This window comes from Brachycentrus maculatus, unplaced genomic scaffold (genome assembly GCF_059751285.1).
Source record: "Brachycentrus maculatus isolate JH-2025_06_01 unplaced genomic scaffold, ASM5975128v1 h1tg000396l, whole genome shotgun sequence".
Lineage (NCBI taxonomy): Eukaryota > Metazoa > Arthropoda > Insecta > Trichoptera > Brachycentridae > Brachycentrus > Brachycentrus maculatus.
The window spans coordinates 167,690-189,049 of NW_028281145.1; the positions used below are offsets into that span (position 1 = coordinate 167,690).

At 30.2% G+C, this 21,360-nt stretch overlaps 1 protein-coding gene across 2 annotated transcripts in view; it reads right to left on the minus strand.

Annotated features, from left to right (window-relative positions):
* Positions 1-1,333: 1,333 nt before the first annotated feature.
* Positions 1,334-21,360, minus strand: part of Fili (Fish-lips) — a 116,862-nt gene continuing 96,835 nt past the window's right edge. For both annotated transcript variants that reach the window (XM_088270800.1, XM_088270801.1), the window contains one exon: positions 1,334-4,482. In XM_088270800.1, the coding sequence (XP_088126926.1) occupies positions 2,726-4,456 (1,731 nt within the window). In that variant the 5' untranslated portion in view covers positions 4,457-4,482 and the 3' untranslated portion in view covers positions 1,334-2,725. The remainder of the gene's footprint in view (positions 4,483-21,360) is intronic.

Here is a 21,360-nt window from a genome sequence, read left to right on the forward strand (position 1 = left end):
ATTAAAACACAGCTGAATTATAATTGGTATTTATTTATTGGTGTGTAAATTCACAAGTTATATTCAATGCGCAAAATGTATTGTATCATTTGTTTATTTCCAGCCTCACTTTCATGTTTACATAATATATATGTAATTTTCCAACAAAAATATCGAAAACAATTTTAAAGTCACTGCGTATCTTCAACTTTAATAAACTATCCGAGTAAATATAAAAACTTAAGTAATCGAAATATTTTAAAATGTAAAATACACAGGTGATGTAACATGAAAACCAAACTAACGTTCAAAACTAACAGTAACCTGCAATCAAATATACAAATACAAACTACAAGTCATTCATTTAAAATATAAACATAAATAATATTTTTGGCGAAAAGCTTAAAAAGATCACTTTATATTAAAAAGATGAAAGGTTATGATTTTATATCATTGTTTAAAATAACCAGATAATCAAATATTAAAGATTAAATTTAATTAAATTTTAAAGTAAAATCAATCAGCCATATTTCATTTCTGTTATCTTTTGTTTCTAGCAATTATTTTCCAGTAAAGTGTAATTAAAATCATTAAATAATAATACAATCACATTATAAGTCTAAGCCTAAAATATTGCGAAGATTTTGATACTATTTGAGATGATCAAAGAGGAAAATTTAACAATTTCAACAGGTTAAAAAAAAGTTAACGTATAGGAAATTAAATTTTTCAGTATTACTTTACCAAGATAAATTGTTTTGATTGACAAAAAACAAAAATGAAAACATGTCACATGCGGATGTTTTTATTTTATTTAATTAGCACAATTCATATGAGTGATTTTATAACAAATTATAAAAAAAAAAGTTTATGAATTTTTATAAAATATATATATATATATATATATATATATATATATATATATATATATAGATATATATATATATATATATATATATATATATATATATATATATATATATATATATATATATATATATATATATATATATATATATATACATATGTATATACATATATATATATATATATATATATATATATATATATATATATATATATATATATATATATATATATATATATATATATATATATATACATATATATATATATATATATATATATATATATAAATATATATAAATATATATATATATATATATATATATATATATATATATATATATATATATATATATATATATATATATATATATATATATATATATTTATTTACATATATATATATATATATATATATATATATATATATATATATATATATATATATATATATATATATATATATATATATATACAAAGGTACAAATTACATTTATTGTAGTATAATATTTAACTTAACAGGTAGAATAAAGAGCTAATGTCATATAATACAAACTCCATGATATAATTATTATAATATCTCCTGTTTGCTATATTTTTAATATTATTTCATAACAATACATTTGTAACTTTACTTTGTATGTGGTTATTACTATCTAATGAAAGTCAATACAATATTAAATGAACTAAGCTTATTTATTTTTATAGATAATATTGCATTTACGTAGCGAAAAAATCAATGTTTTTAGGTACGTACGAGTATGCTAGTGATTTATGTGGGAGTTTTAACATAAGGAGAATATACATGTGTATATATTATACACAAGAATATAATAAAAGTAATTACAGTGTTATATCTACAACAAAAATATGTATAAATAAAGTTCTTATAACGATATAATCGATTAAATATCATTAACAATCAAGAAACATTGGATTTTTCAATAAAATAATTATTATTTAGTTAGGGCATACTTCATTTTTTTACATATTTAAAATATTTGTTAATTGTATAATTTGATTAATCAATAATAACAATAAAATGTCGAAAAAAATAATTTATTTAAGCTATTTCGTTTGAATACAACCTCAGTTGCCTATGTATATTCTCCTTTTATTAATATTCCAACATAGAATATGTTTATATTTTCGCAGTCCGTTGATGATTATTAGTTAGTAAGACGGTAAGTAATTTCAAAATATTTTAAAATTGAGTTGGTATGGACGTAAACTTAAATTTAGTTATTTTAACACCTTTTTTAGGGGAAACTTATACATCTTACATATTATTGCTTTCGAGATATTATTCATATATACAACATCATCCTTGTATTTAATTATAGAAAAACATCTGGGCCACCGTTAATGTAACATTTTTATATTTTTTTAATAAGAACTTTTCTCCAATACACCGTAACTACTTTCGCAGTAGAAATAATAAAAATACTTGTACAAATTATTTGTAATTACATTAGGCAACGGTGACCCAAATCTATCTAATATTTTCTAGGAAGACCTTATATTCTGTTTTCATAAATCTAAAGACGACACAATTTCTTATTTTTTACACACGTATTTATATATTTACGCCTTTAAAAGGTACATACATATTATTCCACAGTCACTCTTTCAAGAACATGATGGCGGCTATTTTTTCCTTAAGCTACATTTAAATATTTATGGTACCCGGAAAAAATATGTTTGCCTAGTACTTTACACAAAATATAAAAATACTTCAAGTTCATTTATATAAAGATAATATACAAAAAGGGACTGAAGATTGCAGCGAATATAATATCGCACATTCATACAAAACTTTACATGTTAATAATAATATTGTATACAAATTTGATGTTGGCTACGAAATGGTTTAATATATTTACACGTAAACTATATGTGGCCTGTCCATAGTTTTGTGATGAGGAATAGACTCGTACCCGAACTGCTGGTACATGCTCTCCAAGGAGTCTCCATTCATTGGAGTCTTGTTCTTGGCGTGCCACGGCGGAGTGCTGTGGTAGTTGTCGGGGATGGGTGGCGCTATCATCAGGTAGCGGTTGATCTCCATCTTGTCGTCCGACGGCCTCTGGTGATTTGTGCTATACATTAGGCCATTTCCCAATTTCGGCAAGTCGCTGGTCAAGTCCGTTCCTCCTAATCCGTGTTTAGATTTTCTCTTGGAGCAGCGTTTAAGCGCACCCAAGTAATACAAGATACTTCCCGTAACACTTATTAGTATACTCAAAGACAACACGATAGTCAATATCGTTACCCAACCGATCGAGCATCGTATTGCTGACTCCGGAACGTCCAGAAGTAAGGTTTTCTGGAGGTGCTCGGGAGTATCGCAATAAATATCGGGGAAATCCACAATTAGGGTCGTGTACTCTGATGCATTTAATAGGGGAAAAGGTTGCTTCAGTTGCTCTTGCCCCAATTTCCATAACCATAAAATGGAACAATTACAGTGTATCGGATTTCCTGCCAGTTGGAGAGAAGTCAACTGATCTAGCGGGAAATGCGACTCGTGTAGAGTGAATATATTGTTGTTTTTAATGGAAATTTGCGTTAGTCTCGGATTTCCATGAAAAGTTCTCCTCGGAATAACGGTAACGAGAATGTTATCATTCATCCATATCCGTTCCAAGTTGATATTATCTACGAAAGCTCTCGCGTCTACCCTGAACAGTCTCGCTAAGCCGCTCAAGTGGAGGTGACGCAAGTGGAAAAGACTCTGAAAAGACACGGGCGGAATCGTTTCGAAGAAATTTCCGTTCAGTGAGAGATGTGTCAGGTTTGATAATTTAGATAGCGCGGCTGTTGGAACTGCCGTCAAGTTGTTATCGTTAAGGTTAAGGTACTGTAGCGCTACCAAGCCATCCAGGGCGGCGGGGTGGATAACCGATATCACATTGCCGGCTAGCTCCAATCTCTTCGTTCGTCTCAGAGACGGCGCCGACGATTCGGAAATATTTTCTATTAAATTACCAGATAGCGACAATAATTCCAAATTCACCGTGTACGCTAAGTTTTCAGTCGGAATATCGAGAAGTTGATTATTTTCTAAAAGAAGCACTCTCAGGTTACCTAAGGAGCGAAAGACACCATCCTCGAAACTTATAATTTTATTGTTAGAAAGGTTGAGTTCCTCCAAAAGTCCGAGGTCTCTGAACGCGAACACACTCACTTCGGATATTTTGTTAACGTTCAAGTTTAAGGACACTAAGGACTTGAGTCCCGTGAAGGTGTATTTATCCAAGGCCTCGACGCTGTTGTCGCTCACGTCGAGGTGGACCAAGTTGAAGTTGAACTCGAAGTTTCTGGAGCCGAGATCCACGACCGCGTTGTGGGAGATGTCCAGTGTCACGAGCTCGGTGTAGAAGGCGAAGGTGTAGTGCACGCTGTGTATCCTGTTGGCCGTGAGGTTGATGTGCTTGGCCTCCGGGTTGAGCTGAATGGGCACGACCTCCAGGCCGGCGCCCACGCAGGCCGCGGCTCGCCGGCTGTCGTCGCACTCGCAGCGCGGGGGGCAGATTCCCCGGGCCCCGGCGCGCCCCCACACCAGCAGCACTAGCCACGCGCCAAGCCACCAGCACCCCGCATCACCCATACCATCTCACAACCAGAAACACGACTCTGGAAAACAAAACAATCAAATACGTTAACTCATTATTTATAAACTTAGTGGAATGACATTTTAATATTTAAAAAAAAATAAACACTTGTATAAAACCACCTAATGAGTTATATTTCATTACACACATCTCACAGTTTCGTAAACTACAGATATTTTTATTTACATATTGGTGAAAAGTAAAAATACATTACTTTTACATTTCACCTAATGTAAAGTAGTTTTACTTTTCACCTGTAGACGAAAACATCTGTAGTTTTCGAAACTAGTCGCTTGTTATGAAATAAAACTCAAAGTGGTTCAAGGGATTCGGACCTCAAATACAAATGAAAGAGTCTCTGCTTAATAATGTCTTTTTTCATTTCACCATAGATGGCTATAGTGAAATCGCGCATACTGTGTTACGAGTTTGATCAATACATCTAGAAGTTTCAATATTTTGAGTAGTGTGGTTGTCAATTATGTAGTTGTATCACTCAAACCAGTCTCAGACGGTAGTAAGCCCTGTAAATGCCTAGACTTCCATATTCTTCTTTATTTATGTTGAAATGTCAATAGATTATGTTCATCAATTAAATTCACAAAGGTTTCATTCATTGTTTTCAAAGTATTCGTACAATGTCGGATATTATGATTACTTCCGCACATAACACACCGTTTAAATTACTGAGAATCGTCCACTCATATGGACTTCAAGAAAAATAATATACTCGTCAATAGTCGTAATGCAATTATAAAGTAAATCCTAGAACACGTTTAAGTTCTTGCATAACAGTTAGTAAAAGCATTATCCCTGGCTTAGTTGTGAATGCAATAATTACCGCAGTTAGGAAGCATTTTCAAATAAGCTAATAAATAATATATATATATATATATATATATATATATATATATATATATATATATATATATATATATATATATATATATATATATATATATATGTATTTACATATATATATATATATATATATATATATATATATATATATATATATATATATATTCATATATTTATACATGGATATATATATATATTTATGTATTTATATAAAACAGTTTATTTAATGTTTAAACGAGTATTCGTTTGATAAACGTCCAACACGTCGCGTCTAATACGATTTTCTTTTTTTTAGTTTACATTGTCTGGATATTGTTGCGTTCGTTTTTCGATGAGACAAGCATATGACAAATGCAAGCGAATACCAGACAGACATTTCTCTATTAATAATACATGTGTTTGTAAAACACTTAATTGCCACAGCATTTGTGAAGCGTCTATTTGAATCTCAAATTCTAGCCCTCAAAATTACTTTATGATAAATATTTACAACGAAACATATTCACTTTTGTATTGTTTTTTTACTTGAAATTTTTATTGGAATCTTGTAGTGTCAATACCCTTAAATTGTAATACGTACATATATCTTAAATAAAACCAGGCTACAATTCTTGATATTTTTCTATTTAAATTGAAATTGTATATTGTAAAGCGCTCTTGAGATCATTTTTTACTAAAACGGCGATATTAAAATTGGTCGTTATTTTTGTTATTATTAATTTGTTTTTGTTAAGGAGGTTGAATTTGAGATATCCGTAGTAAAAAAGAGTTTTATACAGTCTTAAATAATATTATAATATATATCAATATAATGTTCTATTCTCAATCAAATATATTTTGAAAGAATTTTTCATGTCGAGATTTGTAGTTATATTATTTATTTTTCTTGTTTTCTTCACAAATCTGGGTTTTTCCACTAAGCAGTTATTTTATTTTAACACTTCAATAAAGATAAAGAGGAACTTCCAAAATTTGAATGGGTAAAATGGTGAATGTAACACATGTATAATATGATCACTTAAACCAGCCTATGACATATCGTAAACCCTGTAAATACCGAGACTTCTATATTCATCTATACCAAGATTCCAAAATATGTTTTTTATGTAAGATATGTACCGTTACCTCTATTTTATTGCAGTTTATAAACAATGAAAATATCTGTATTAATGTTTTTTTATTTATATGTATAAAGGTCTATTCATGAGTATAAATGTTAACTATATAATTGTTTCCTAAATTAAATATAAACAAAACTCCTGGGAATATTTATAGCATGACAATGTCAATAATTTAATATTTTTCAAATACAAAAGTACTGCTAAAAGCCAACTATTTTGAACATATTTGACTTCTTAGTGTGTTATCCAATAAATAACTCATATATTCTCAGATTCTAAAAGAAAAAATATTCGAGCTACTATACTTTTTACAAAAGGAACTTTATTCTAGCAGAGATTAGAAATATGGGTCTTAGACATAAAACGAAATTACACAGTTAAATCACGACTCGTAAAACAGGATCTTATCTCTTGCAATTATTTCTCGTTGCTATCATCCCTGCTCCCCTAAGAATTTCACGATGCTGTTTGGTGGAAATAAAGTGCAGTCTTGGGTTTTCTCAGACCATGAGTTAGAATATATACATAAAAAATATATTATTTATTTTAAAAATAAATCGTTGCAATTTTTATTTGTAACACTGCGTAAAATTACTTAATTAGTCTTTTAAACTGCGATTCAATAAACTGATATCATGGTACAAAAATCAACAAAAATACAACAAAAACTTTGATAAACTTTACAAAAAAACATCTGAAGTAAATGTTACTAAACAAAATCAATCCGTTGTATTTTTTTTTAGTGCTTGAATTGTAAAAGAACTTTACTGAACATAAAGACATTGTATTTTGCGATATTGCATCTTATTCGGAATATCCAAATTATTATTTTAAATAGTATTTTAACAAAAAAATTAAGTTGTAATGATTACTCAACGTTAATTTCCTCAAATTTATTTAAAATATAACTGAGAGGGACTTTTCATTCTCAAATTGTCTTAAATTAAAGGGTGGCTCGTTATTCATTTCTTCTATCTTTAACACGGTTAGAGCTTTTAATTTATTTAAAATCTCAACCCTGTAAAAGAATAAAGAGAAGGTTTTAAAAAGCAAGTTTATGAAGGGGAGGGAGTAGTCGCTACCAGGGAGATAGGAGGTTGAAGGTGAAATTATTCATTCGAGGGGGACAACACCTGATAAGGATCGTGGACACGGAAAGAAGCACTCTACTATGAAAATTACGCCCGCCACCCTGAATCGCGTATGTAGATTCAAATGGTCAGAGTCTGTTATTAATGTCTTAATAAAGGTGATTTATTAAAATCGCTAAGATAGAAAGGCAATTTCGTTTAACATTGTTCATTCCAATTCATTTCCCCTGTTTTATAATTTACATGAACTTGATTCATGCATATTCAAGGACTCTTAATGGTTTAATTTAGGTTTATGTATGTTGACTTCTGTTAACAAAAGTCAACACAGTTTCAGTAGGTAATTTTATGAGATGAACAACTTTTTTGTTGTATGGATGTATGGATACTGAAATATGTATTTAAACTTAGTTTGTACAATACAATTCATCTTCTACTTTTATGAGAAATTAAATTTAAAGAATAAAATTCAGCAACGCTACTTCCAAACTCCAAACTAACTCCAATGTATATTTACATATTATATGCATATAATATATGAACAATAAAACTATACACTGTAATTCACAAGGGTAGAATAATGAATGCAGTACAGTGCTTAATCGAAGCAGTTCGTAAAATCCCATATTTCTTAATTCCTGTATAAATATTTTCGTGTCAAAAAATCTTTTAAAAAAATTGACTTCTGAGTACAGTATAATTATAATTTTGAAACTTCAAAACACGTATTTCATGCATGTCTGCAGGTAGGGTAGTGAGAACTGGAATGGAAGATTTAAAAAAGACGTCACAAAAAGATTTTTTTTCTCGAAATATTTTTGCAATTAGCGGTAATCGAATCCGCGACTCTAGATTCGCAGTTGAGTCAGTAAGGTTATTGTTATTTAAATGTAAACTTAAATTGTCATTGTGGATTATATGGAAATTAGTTCGCCTCCATAGTGTGATGGTTAGCCGTTTTAGCTACCGTGCGGGTGGACTTGGGTTATATTTCCAGGGAAAGTGGAAAATAATTGTTAATGATTTTTTACTACGATATTCATTTAATATTATGCAATATAACATTGCCTGCGTGTAAGAAATAACTAAGCCCTATGCACTATCGGGTGCAGATAAGGGTAAGAGTAGAATAGAAAGGTGTATACCTACTATAGCTCTAAGATAGTCATATTTAATTTTGATTTTGTTTTGTCACATTTTGCAGACAAAAGATGGTGCAAACATCTGATTTATCCTTTAAAATGTCACAATCTTTGTCTAAGCAATGTTGATATCATAAAATTTAATAATAAGAGGGTGAAGGAAGAGATTATCTATCATACACACAAAATGTTATCAAAACTAAGATTGGCAGTATTTTACGACTTGGATGGGATGTAATGTAAACAGTACTTGACTCCTGACATAAGGAAAAGCTCCCGGTAAGTAAAACAGGGAGGAGAAAGCCTTAGTTGCTGCCTCATCAAATATTAATTAGCATTTAATGAAGCCCCCACCCTGCGGTTTACAAGTCAGTGCGGACGGTTTCCTTACAAATTACGACAGAATAATCCCGATCATGAAAATTTACATTAAAATATATTCAGATAGCCGCTTTTGAACCATTCTCATTTTAATTTTTAGATCATTAAGGTTTTTTGTCCAGGAAATAGGCAATCAGCACCTGAAAAAGTCTAATTATGATGAAAAAATGTATGGGTCAAAGAAAGAAAACTCTGTACATATTTTATTAAAAATCCGTTGAAAATGTTTCATAGTACTTGATTAATAGAAGTTTATTAAATATTAAAGAAAAATAATAACTTTTGTCATCAGCATTATCGTGCAAACCTTTTGCAAACTTAAAACAATGTTGTAATTTATTGATAAACATTTATTATGAAACCCGTTTTAACTTATATCGAATTATTAAATCCAAAAAAATACGAAAAAAACATTCGTTGATAAAATCGGTCTAGAATATTGCAAATCATTAGTAAATACCGTAAAAGATTAAATTGATGGGGATATTTTAAATCTTTTTTTGAAATCATAATAAATCAGTTGTTTCGCATTTTTTTCCGGCAATGTCCTATAAAATTAATAAAATAACCTTTGTCTGGAATATAATAACTCTACGGTAGTAAAACCGATGCGATGATGATAATAGAAGATGATGATGATAATAGAAGCGATGACTTAGGGGATTAAGAAAGATTGAGAGTGTTTAAGTTATGGCATTGAAGAAAGATGGAAAAAGTGACAAACGAACAGATTTAAAGGAGAATAAAAAAATGTTAGAAACAAAAGATGCAAAAGATGCAAAAGAAGCAAAAAAAGCAAAAAATGAATGAGGAAGATGAAAGAACATATCATTGGAAATAGAAAAAAATATAATAGATTAGAGAAAGAGGAAGACCAAAATATTTGTGGAGCAGATAATAGAGAACAACCAAAAAAAATATACAAACAAATGTTTATATCTTTGATGTTTTTTTAAGTCGTCATGTAATATAATGTTAAGAAAAAGAAGAAAAAAATTATAATACTAAATAAATGTGTATAAATGATCTTTGAAATCTAGATTCAAAGCCGTATTTTTAAATCAATCAATGAATACAAAATGATTTAAAATTCAGGGACATTAATTGATAATTTGAAATATCTATATCGAATAACACAGAAAAAAGTTCAAACTAAAAAAAAGCAGATTATTTAAAACTGTATAGATAGGAATATTCAGAATATGTGCATACTTTCGCTGACTCTAAAACTATTTCAGTCCATTATCCCAAGGTTTGGTGCGAGTTTTCCCGTCGATTTTGTCGCGAGGGAGCCAACAGACAAGTTATTCACGCCATTTTGCATACATTATATTGTTATGTCTGTATTTTCCTCAAATACATACATCTGAACGAGGCCGTACAAAGCCATGTCGGTATATTCAGAGAGAGCTACTCGGCTTGTCATAAATTGAGCTAATTTCTACAATGTTGAATTTCATACCTGTAATAAATAATTTAGAATTTAGTGGAAATTCAGATTAAGAATGTCTCTACCTATCCCTAATCCGAAGTGAGAGTTTTTCGATTTGAAAACAATATTTGAGGTATGAACAATTGGGCTACAAACTGAAAGTCATTTATTTCACGCTAAAAACTTTAAGACAAGCAGTAAAATAAAGTATCAAAAAATGGAAGCTTTCAGGACAGATGAAGAAAAAGTATCATTAAAAATTCATAAATAAAATTATTCTCATTGACTAGCTTTTATTGAGATGAAAACATGGTCAGCTTAAAATATGTGTTGTTTTTAGGAATGATCTTCATTCAAGCAACATTTTTTCAATAGAATAAAACGTATTTCATTGAACAGTGATAAAACTCCTTATTTATTTATTATTTTTTGTTATTTTTATTATCATATATGTTTATCTAAGTACGTTTGTGGATGAGAGGAAATGTCACAATGGGATTTGACAAATATTAAGCCCGTTTTCTTCGAAGCTGAATAAATTTAATGATTGTCCACAAACTTCACTTTTTAACTAGCATTAACTTAACCACTAAATTTTAAGTTCCATCGCTTTAAAATACATAAAACGATGAATACCTGTGCATAGTTTCACAAAAGGGAACACTTGTCATAATAATAATATTATGATAAGATTCGAGCGTAAGAATGCTGACAGAATAAATTACCTTGAAACTTTAAATCTAATCTGTCGCAATCCAACCATAAGACTGGTCAAGTTGCGTATCTTGGTAAAGTGAAAAGTTGATTTAACGGTGGCCGCTTCTGAATTCAAACAGCCCCGAAACAGGAAGGGATGAAGTGAAATGTTCACCCCTTTTGGAATTCTCTTAGGTACTCTAAGGAGATATTATAACTTATTGCAGTAATGTTTCCTTGTTACGTGGGGTGAGTGGAGTAGCGTCGGTTCTGAACGTGAGGGCCCGCTCGAAGCGAGACTCCAACTTGTAATGCTTACTTTATTTCTGTATGCATAAGGCTACTTTACAACTGAAGCCGCAGTTATTTTTACCTGGGTTGTAATTTACTGTAAAGATACCCAGAGAATGATAAACACAGACGTTTTATCAGATTTCAGGCGTTTTGCACGAGATAGTTTATGCAAATGCATCGAATATGCCGCGAGGAAAAATGCCTTGGGTTTATCCATTTTTTTATGCTCACAATACCCATAAACTTAATTACCAACATTAGAAAACATGCACACCTCATGAGTAATGCACTCTTTATTATTTTAATCATTAATTTCATACTTAATTTTTTTCGTTCTTTTTTGGCAGGTAGGGGGACTTTAAACAAACAGGTTTTAATTTTAGACATTACGTATTCACGATAATTTTTATTTTTGTTTATTACTGAGATTCTTGGAATTTACTGTTGGGAAATTTTTGGCAAAATTCAATGGCAAAATTCAATGTCAAAATTACTCTATAGAAGCAGAGACAAAAAATATTTGAGGAATACCTTTTTTAATATATTTTTTTTTAACAAAAAATAAACAATTTACCACATAACAGACTGACATGTCTTATGCTTGTAACATTGAGAGAATTCAATTTTTAAAATGTTTTTAGGTAGTCATATACCATAAAAAATGTTTGTTAAATAACGTTTTATAATTTAAAAATTATGTGATGTGTGTATATTATATTATAAATATATATTCATATTTGTTAAAGACCCACATGCTGAACAGTCCCTTACTCAAATATGTACCTATATGTTCATTACATAATACAAGCAACGTGCAAGGAAATTTCTAAGAAGACTGACGAGCTTTGGCAATTAATACAGTCGGTGTTACGGTACAAGACAAACAGGAAGGCTTCCTGTTCTTCCAGAGGAGGCTGCAGTAACACTTTCCACCCCTTGAAACACCCCTCTCTAGCCCCTTTCATCTTTTAATTTCCTGTTCCGCCCTGCTTAGTGCACCGTAGAATTAAACGTAGCGGCCTGCTTCAGATTTCATCCCCTAGATTAGGTTCTTAAACATTGAGGATTTTCATTTAATCACCATTAATAACATTATCAATTATGTCTTTAGAAAAAATATTAAATTTGCTTACAAAAATCAAAACAATTTTCATATTGGTCTAGTACCATTATAAAATAACTAATAATAAGATCAGAGGTTGACTTACTAAGCAAGGGTACTAACCCTTGCTTTATACAAATTTTAAGAAATTTAATTATATCTCTGGATTTTTAATTAATATATATTTACAGAGTGCTTTCTCAAACCCTATGAAAAAAGAGATAAAAATATCAAAAAGTGCAAGTGAAAGTACTTCAAAAAAATTAATTACAATGTTATTGTAATTAATTTTTTTTTAATTAAATTGTAAAAAAAGACATATTTATTTTATGAAGCTAAATATTCTTACAATTTTCGTATATTCATAAGACGTTAATTATAACTTCAGTGTTGAAAATATTAATTCATATTTATAATATATGAAAAAGTGAAGTAAGCAAGTCCTTAAGTTTCTAATATTATTTGCATATTATGTAAAATAAAATCAAAAAATAATTAACTGTGTTCAGTAAACATTTAAAACAAAATTATCTCAAATTTTTTTGAGTTCTGTTTGCGAGCATTTAAATAAACAATAGTTTTAATAGTATAATTTTTTTTTAAATTATCGATTTTTAATTTTAATATGGTAGTTACACATTTCACAATATTGAGAAACGTTGGTTATCTGAATGAACTAATGGAATTCGGCGTGGAATCGTTCTTATATATTATTCACTAATAATATTCAAAAGTAATGAATATTTCTGATGTTTTGTGGAGTTCGACTTCTGAATATTTCAACTATGAAGTCATTGAAATTATAATTTGTAATAAAAAAGTATATGTATATATGTCTATGTAATTAAATATATTTCTAGATATCAATAACCGTTAATTATAAATATTATATATTCTTAGATATGTTGAAAGCTTTGTCCCTTAAGTATTCGGCTTTATATGCAAAGTTTCTAAATTCTTGACATTATTCTCTAGTTGAGATTTACTAACTTGATAGTAGTTCTTCACCCTTCTCGCCCCATTTAAATCGTTAGTTTCAAGATCTTTAATACATTCAAATGTGCTGTGAAGTTAAAAGGTTTGGGTGCTTATGAAGATTTAGTGTTCTTTTTAACAAAACGTGAATCGCTTATACGTTTATTATGAGTACGCACATTCTTAATTTACATTCTTTTCTTTCGTTGGTCACTCTAGACCAGTGATTTTTAACCTGGGTTCGATCGAACCCCAAGGGTTCGGTGAGTCAGTCTCCCGGGTTCGGTGGAAGTCAAAAAAAAACCCGACGAAATTATGAAAAATTATACGACGCACGATATACTCATTTATCCAATTGATCTAGTATATTATTTGAAAGGAATATATTAATCTAGCAATAAAAATAATAAAAATAAAACAAATAATGCACCTAACTCGGCATCGTTATTTTTTTTACTGGGATTGGATATCAAATAGGTCATAACAAATGTCATATATGTAATGTCATAACGTGTCGTCGTTGCGAAATGTGCATTACATTGTTATGGTTTTTATGTGAAACTCATGTTTTAATGGTTTTGTTCTTAGTGTTTAATGGTTTTGTTCATTTTGTGCACCTGTATATAAATATATACTTGTTTTGAGTTCGAAAAATATATATTTTATTTTTCCAATTAAGGGTTCGGTGAACGCACATATGAAACTGGTGGGGTTCGGTACCTCTAACACGGTTAAGAACCACTGCTCTAGATAAAGTATATAAAATGTATTTGCTTTCAGTTTAATATCATCTATGTCTTTTTTTTCCTACAGATGACATTTCCTTTAAATAAATTTAATTTAATTGCATCATTTACACCGTGACAATATTGATTGAAAACCTTTTTCAAATAACAAAGTCAAATGAAATTAAAGTGCAGAAGGAAAGCAAATTATCTACACTACTGTACGTATTTAACAAGTTATCTTCTAGTTGTAATTCCAGTCCTAGAGCCCTTAAAACTTTGATGGGAATTCAACCTCAAGAATGGTAGTCATATGTCGCTCACTCCTTTCAAGAACGTCATAAATCTAAATTCGTCAATTTTCAGTTGTGCATATTTTCGGAATGCCCAAAAAACGTACTATATCCCAGCAAAAGAGGCACATTTTAAGCTTAATAATTACCCGCTACAGGCAGAAAGTGTTATTTTTTGCATTTTGGAGAAAAGATATTGTTTAATTTTTTTTTAAAAATAAACTAAATATTTTTAAATGGAGAAAGAACCTTTAGGTTTTACCTAAAAAGATACGTTGCACAGTAAAAAGTTTAACAAGTGGCTTGATATTTATTTTTAATAAATTGTATTATATTTTTAAACTTTAAAAACGTTCTCCTGAAAAATCAAGTTTTTAGATTTATGACGTTCTTGAAAGGAGTGAGCGATGTGTTCGCTGGAATAAAGTAGCCATAAATATGTAGGTACACATGATATGTATATACGAGAACTACAAATTCTCGTTTACACAATTAGGAAAGGTAACTAAAAAGTTTTGTTTTAGAAACAAAAGAACAATTGTTATTCGCGAAGATAAAACAATAAAATAATAACAAGTGTTATTTCTCGGTTCACGATAAAGTATAACGATGCGTACGAAATTTTTCACATAATACACAGTTTGAAGAAAGGAGTTTAGGTATCGCGTTAAATTTTCACTGTTTTTCAGGGCAAGTTTCTTCATACAAATTCATTTAATTTCTGAATTCGCGGCGAGGTGTTGACGGGGAATAAGGTAATTAAAACGGTTATTATGTAAAGTGATGTGAATTAGGAGTCTCTTTATTGCCGAGTTTAGTTTAAGTCGCGAGTTATTTACATAAGTATCTGCGTAAATCTACATGCTTCAATATCCCAGAGCCTTGAGAATATTCATAAAGGTGTAACTAAGCGGCTGCCTTCCTCTTTGAGTACAGGCAAATTAAGCTTTCTTTAAACGGTAAAAATAAAATTACTTACTTAAGTGGATTTGGAATTAGTTCAAGATAAATGACGTTAAGTACTATATATTTTAATATCTTTAGTCAATAATTAAAGAAAACACTTCGTTTTTTACCACTTGAGTTTTATTATATACTACATGTTTCAGAAGCTAAACTTCCATCATTCAGGTCTGTATAATAACTAAAATATAAAATATAAAATTGTTCTATAAATAAGGAGAGGGGAAAGTAAGAGGAAGGGGTTAGTCAAGGAACGGAGTTTGAAAACAAAGGAAAAATTGAAAGCAATGGCGAAGAATTTTGAAACAATATTCTATAATTGTATATTGTTTTATAATATTATAAAACAATATACAATTCTTCGCCATTGCTTTCAATTTTTCCTTTGTTTTCAAACTCCGTTCCTTGACTAACCCCTTCCCCTTACTTTCCCCTCTCCTTATTTATAGGACAATTTTATATTTTATATTTTAGTTATTATACAGACCTGAATGATGGAAGTTTAGCTTCTGAAACATGTAGTATATAATAAAACTCAAGTGGTAAAAAACGAAGTGTTTTCTTTAATCATTGTAACATGTCTTACCACAAAGTTAATGCCGAAACAATAAATAAAATATCTTTAGTCATTTCAAATTGATTTCTGTGACATAGAGAGGAAAATAGTTAAAATTTGCTGAGAAATATAATATGATTCGCTTTCTTCTACATACTTCTTCTACTTCTTTAGTGTAGTGATTCTCAGTCATGCGTGGTTCCCGATTCTATTTCGAGTGGGATCAACGTTAATTTTAAATGGTTTTGGATCGTATCGTACATATTTTCGTTTCCATGAACTCTCTACTTACAACTGACATATTTAAAAAAATCTATCCATAACAATGAGCCAACAATGAGATTCCTGTGATTCAAATACAATTTAAATAAAACATACATATTAAAATCATAAACGTTATTTCAAATTTCTTTCTTTCGCGAGTTGCATTTGATTAAATTAGTTTAATAGAGTATGTACGTAAAAAATTAAATCTTGTTAACAAAAAGGTTAAGTAATGATAGTTATAACGAAAAGACGTAAAATAATAAATTTTGTTAAAAAAAGGTTTAGTAAAGATAGTTATAATGGAAAGACGTAAAATAATAAATTTTGTTAAAAAAGGTTTAGTAAAGACAGTTATAATGGAAAGTAAAATGTATGTTTTGTAAATTGTGATCTCCCTATATGCTACATGTTCTCTTCTGGATTATCGTCATGGATTAAAAATAAAGTGTCAACTTCAACGACAATGATATTATCCGTAAGAAATTGAACGTAAATTACAAGACAAGATGGCGCATTTCGCCTGATTTTTCTCAAAACAATGGTGTTTTCCATTAGCAGTTTCATTTTATGGACCCAACCGTCAACCCTAAGATTACACAAAATGTATGGAACGAGCTAAAGGGTGAAAATTACGGTTAATATTAAATGTAAATGTATCATAATCGCAAGCAAACACAAGGGTGGAAATCTTACCTTCACTTCCAAGGGCTTCGACTTGGGGAAAAGCATGAAGCTGTTGTCCCCGAGTAAAAAGTTAAATTTCCTTATATTATCCATAAACCTATCATGAAACACTTTTGTTAACGTAATTTTAGAATATTGTTATATTCCACTTACTTTATTTGAAAGTAGAAAACCAAAATTGTTTTATAACTAACTAACTAACCATCACGTTCTTCAGTACTCATTAAATGCTAGTGCATACTTTGTACTGCCTTCAGATTGAATTCGGTTTATGTGGGGCATTAGATCAAAAATCTTTGACCTAAATGAGTAAAAATATTTATTCCAACTCTATCACTATAAATTTTTTACCCTGATTCGTAACTTGACCCTTATAAGTTTACAGGATACTAAATCGGATATATGCGATGTCGATTCGATTATCAATAGCAATGCATAGCAGTGCTCAAGTTCAAATTTGTGTAACACACAAACCAATGAGAGATTTTACAAGTCCAACATGAAGCATTTCATTAATTTAAGTTATAACAGATACACGATAATTTTATGATTTGTTTGTATTTTATAAAAAAAAATTGACATCTTAACAAAGATGAAGAACAATATGGATGTCTGGACATTTACGAGGATAACTACCGTCATAGCTGGTTTAAGTGATCACTTAACACACGTGTAGCATTCATCAATTCTACCCATGATCGACAACCACACTACTCAAATTCTTGGAAGTTCCATATATATGATCGGATTTCGAAATATTGTGTTTAAATCACTAGAATTTTCACTAATGACATCTATTGTTGAGATAAAGAAGCCTTTTCATTGAGTAGTAACTCTTTTAGTAAGTCGAATCCTGGATTACAATAATATACATTAGCCAGAGCCAGAAAATATCCTCATATTGTTTTTTTTACTTTAGCTTATTATTTGACCGGATAATTCATTTACAAGATTTTGAGTGTGTACAAACACTTGTTCACAATCTGGACAAAATATTTGACGTCAAAAAAAAATAATATAAAAAATTAATCCTATAATTCGAGATAGTCCAGATTTGTGAACAGGTGTCTGGACATACTCAAAATGTTGTAAATAAATTCATTTATAAATAAAAGTTCTTTTTTTTAAACAATATTTGAACATATATAAAACAGAGTGGTCGAATGTTGGAACTCGGCAATGTGGCATGGTAAAGTTGTTCGTTGAAACAAAATGGTTACAATTTGCTTAATGGAAAACTGCGTCTCGGGATTTGCACTGCATTCAGACTGATCACCAGGCAGCTGACGGGTTAACAATACCACTGCGGAAAACCGCACACAGATGGTTTTGAAACAATGTGGCCATAGTTTCAACAATACATAGTATTACCATTGATATTAAAAATATTAGATATCTTTTTTTTTAATATTTGATGTAAAATAATTTTGTACGCCTCCATGGTGTAATGGTTAGCATATTTAGCTACCGTGCTGAGGGTCCCGGGATCGATTTCCCAGATGGGTTGAAAATAAATCACACTAATATTAATTTAACACAACCCTGGAATGGTCCTTGAAGTGCAGGACTGATCACCTTGCCTTCGTGTAAGTAACGATCGAAATAACACTGTGACAATACGATGAAGTGCCCTATGCACCATTGAGTGCGGATAAGGGTTACAAGAAATAATTTATTCAAATTAACAACATTTTGAGTGTGTCCAAATACTTGTTCACAAAATCTGGATTATCTCCAATTACAGGAGTTATTTTCATATTATTTTTTGACATCTCATCAAAGATGAAGAAGAATATGGAAGTCTGGGCATTTACGGGGCTTACGACCGTCATAGGCTGGTTTGAGTGATCACTTTACACACGTGTAACATTCACCAATTCTACCCATTATTGACAACCACACTACTCAAATTCTTGGAAGTTCTATATATATGAACCAATTTAGAAACCTTGTTCATGAATCACTAAAACTTCACTAGAGACATCTATTGGTGAGATGTTAATAAAAAGCTTCTTTACATCTCACCAATAGATGTCTCTAGTGAAGTTTTAGTGATTCATGAACAAGGTTTCTAAATTGGTTCATATATATAGAACTTCCAAGAATTTGAGTAGTGTGGTTGTCAATAATGGGTAGAATTGGTGAATGTTACACGTGTGTAAAGTGATCACTCAAACCAGCCTATGACGGTCGTAAGCCCCGTAAATGCCCAGACTTCCATATTCTTCTTCATCTTTGATGAGATGTCAAAAAATAATATTCAAATTAATATTACATGAAGATCAGAAATGAATCATAAAATATAATATTTTACTAAGATTTTTTAAACGTGATGATTTATAATTTAAAAAGTGGATTATTATTTAAGTAATTAATAAACTTACTTACATCACGCCGTTTCCTCTCAGGGGTAGGCAGAGGGAATAGGACGCCACACTAATTTGTATTTGCAAACAATTTTCTCATCTTCCTCATTCATGCATCTCCTCATACATACCCGCTGATAACTTCGACTTGTGATCTAACCATATTCAAGTATTTGAAATTTAATATCAAATCGCCAATCATTTCCACCTCCGTAGTGTGATGGTCAACACGTTTGGCTACCACGTTGAAGGTCTCGGTTTCGATTCCCAAGGGAGTAAAAACAAATTTAAGCGATTTTTTATTCTAGTATTGGTTTTATATTACCCTGGACTGATACTTGAAGCGCAATGATGGCCACCTTTCCTTCATAAGTATTAAAGATCAAGATAATATTGCTTCTATAAGATGCAGTGCCTTTTTTGTTTAAAAAAAAAAAGAAATAACTCTCCTTTAAAAGGCTTGTCTGTAGGTTGGATAGTAAGGATAGGGACGGTTAATGTAAAAATACATCACCAAACATCTAGACCAATTGAAAATAAATCGTTCTCGAATTTATTTTTATGGAATCGAACCCGAGACGCACACACATATACGCACCAACACCCCCCCACCCCCCCCATACACACACACACACACACACACACACACACACACACACACACACACACACACACACACACACACACACACACACACACACACACACACACACACACACACACACACACACACACACACACACACACACACACACACACACACACACACACACACACACACACACACACACACACACACACACACACACACACACACACACACACACACACACACACACACACACACACACACACACATACACTGAGAATCAAACCCGGGACCCCCTAGTATGATAGTCAAATGTGCTTTGGATTTAGTTATCCACCATAACTTTATTGCTCTGAAAAATATGGCTTTTTGGATAATTTATAAAATGTATTAAATAAATGTTACTTCAAAGTTCCATCAATAGAAATGCAGCAGTCACAAAAAATGATACTTTAAACATGTAATTATTTACTCATTTTGCTATACAAATGTAAAGTCGACAGACTCGAAGCAGTATCGGGAATAATATAATGTTTCTGACCCTAACGGTAAACTTTTAATGAATTTTGTTCAGTGCTTGTACAATTACACGCTGTATTAAAATTGTCGGACTTATTAAGTTATAAAGGTAAGCATTCAGTAGGGTATATTAGGCTTATCCGATTCACGAAATTTTAACGACAAGTTTCGCTTTGAAAACTCCATAACAACTTTATTAAATTGGAACGAAACTTTTTTCCCCCTCACAAACAATTGTGCACTACTTTGCAGTGATTCAAAGACTTCCAAAAAATATTAAAAAATAAGTAATTTATATATATATATATATATATATATATATATATATATATATATATATATATATATATATATATATATATATATATATATATATATATATATATATATATATATGATTTATATATATATATATATATATATATATATATATATATATATATATATATATATATATATATATATATATATATATATATATATATATATATACATATAACGTGGTAATATTTTTCTTTGTAAATTGGGTGTAAATAATATGTAAAGTGGGTGTATAATAATAAAATAAACAATGTATTGCTTTGTAATTAAAGTTTATAATTAAAGTTTATTCTTAATTTATCTTTATAATATTTTTCTATCTATCTATCCATCTGATTCTGACAGTTCAGAATACTCTATTTTTTCTATCTGACGTCTTTTGTTTTATTCAGTGCGACGCATGCGACATCTGGTGGTAGATCTGTTTTATGTAGGTACTATATGTAAGTACTGAAAAAATGTATAGGTAGGTACCTACTTATTTTATTACATTCCATTTCCAATGTATTTTAAAAGGTTTTA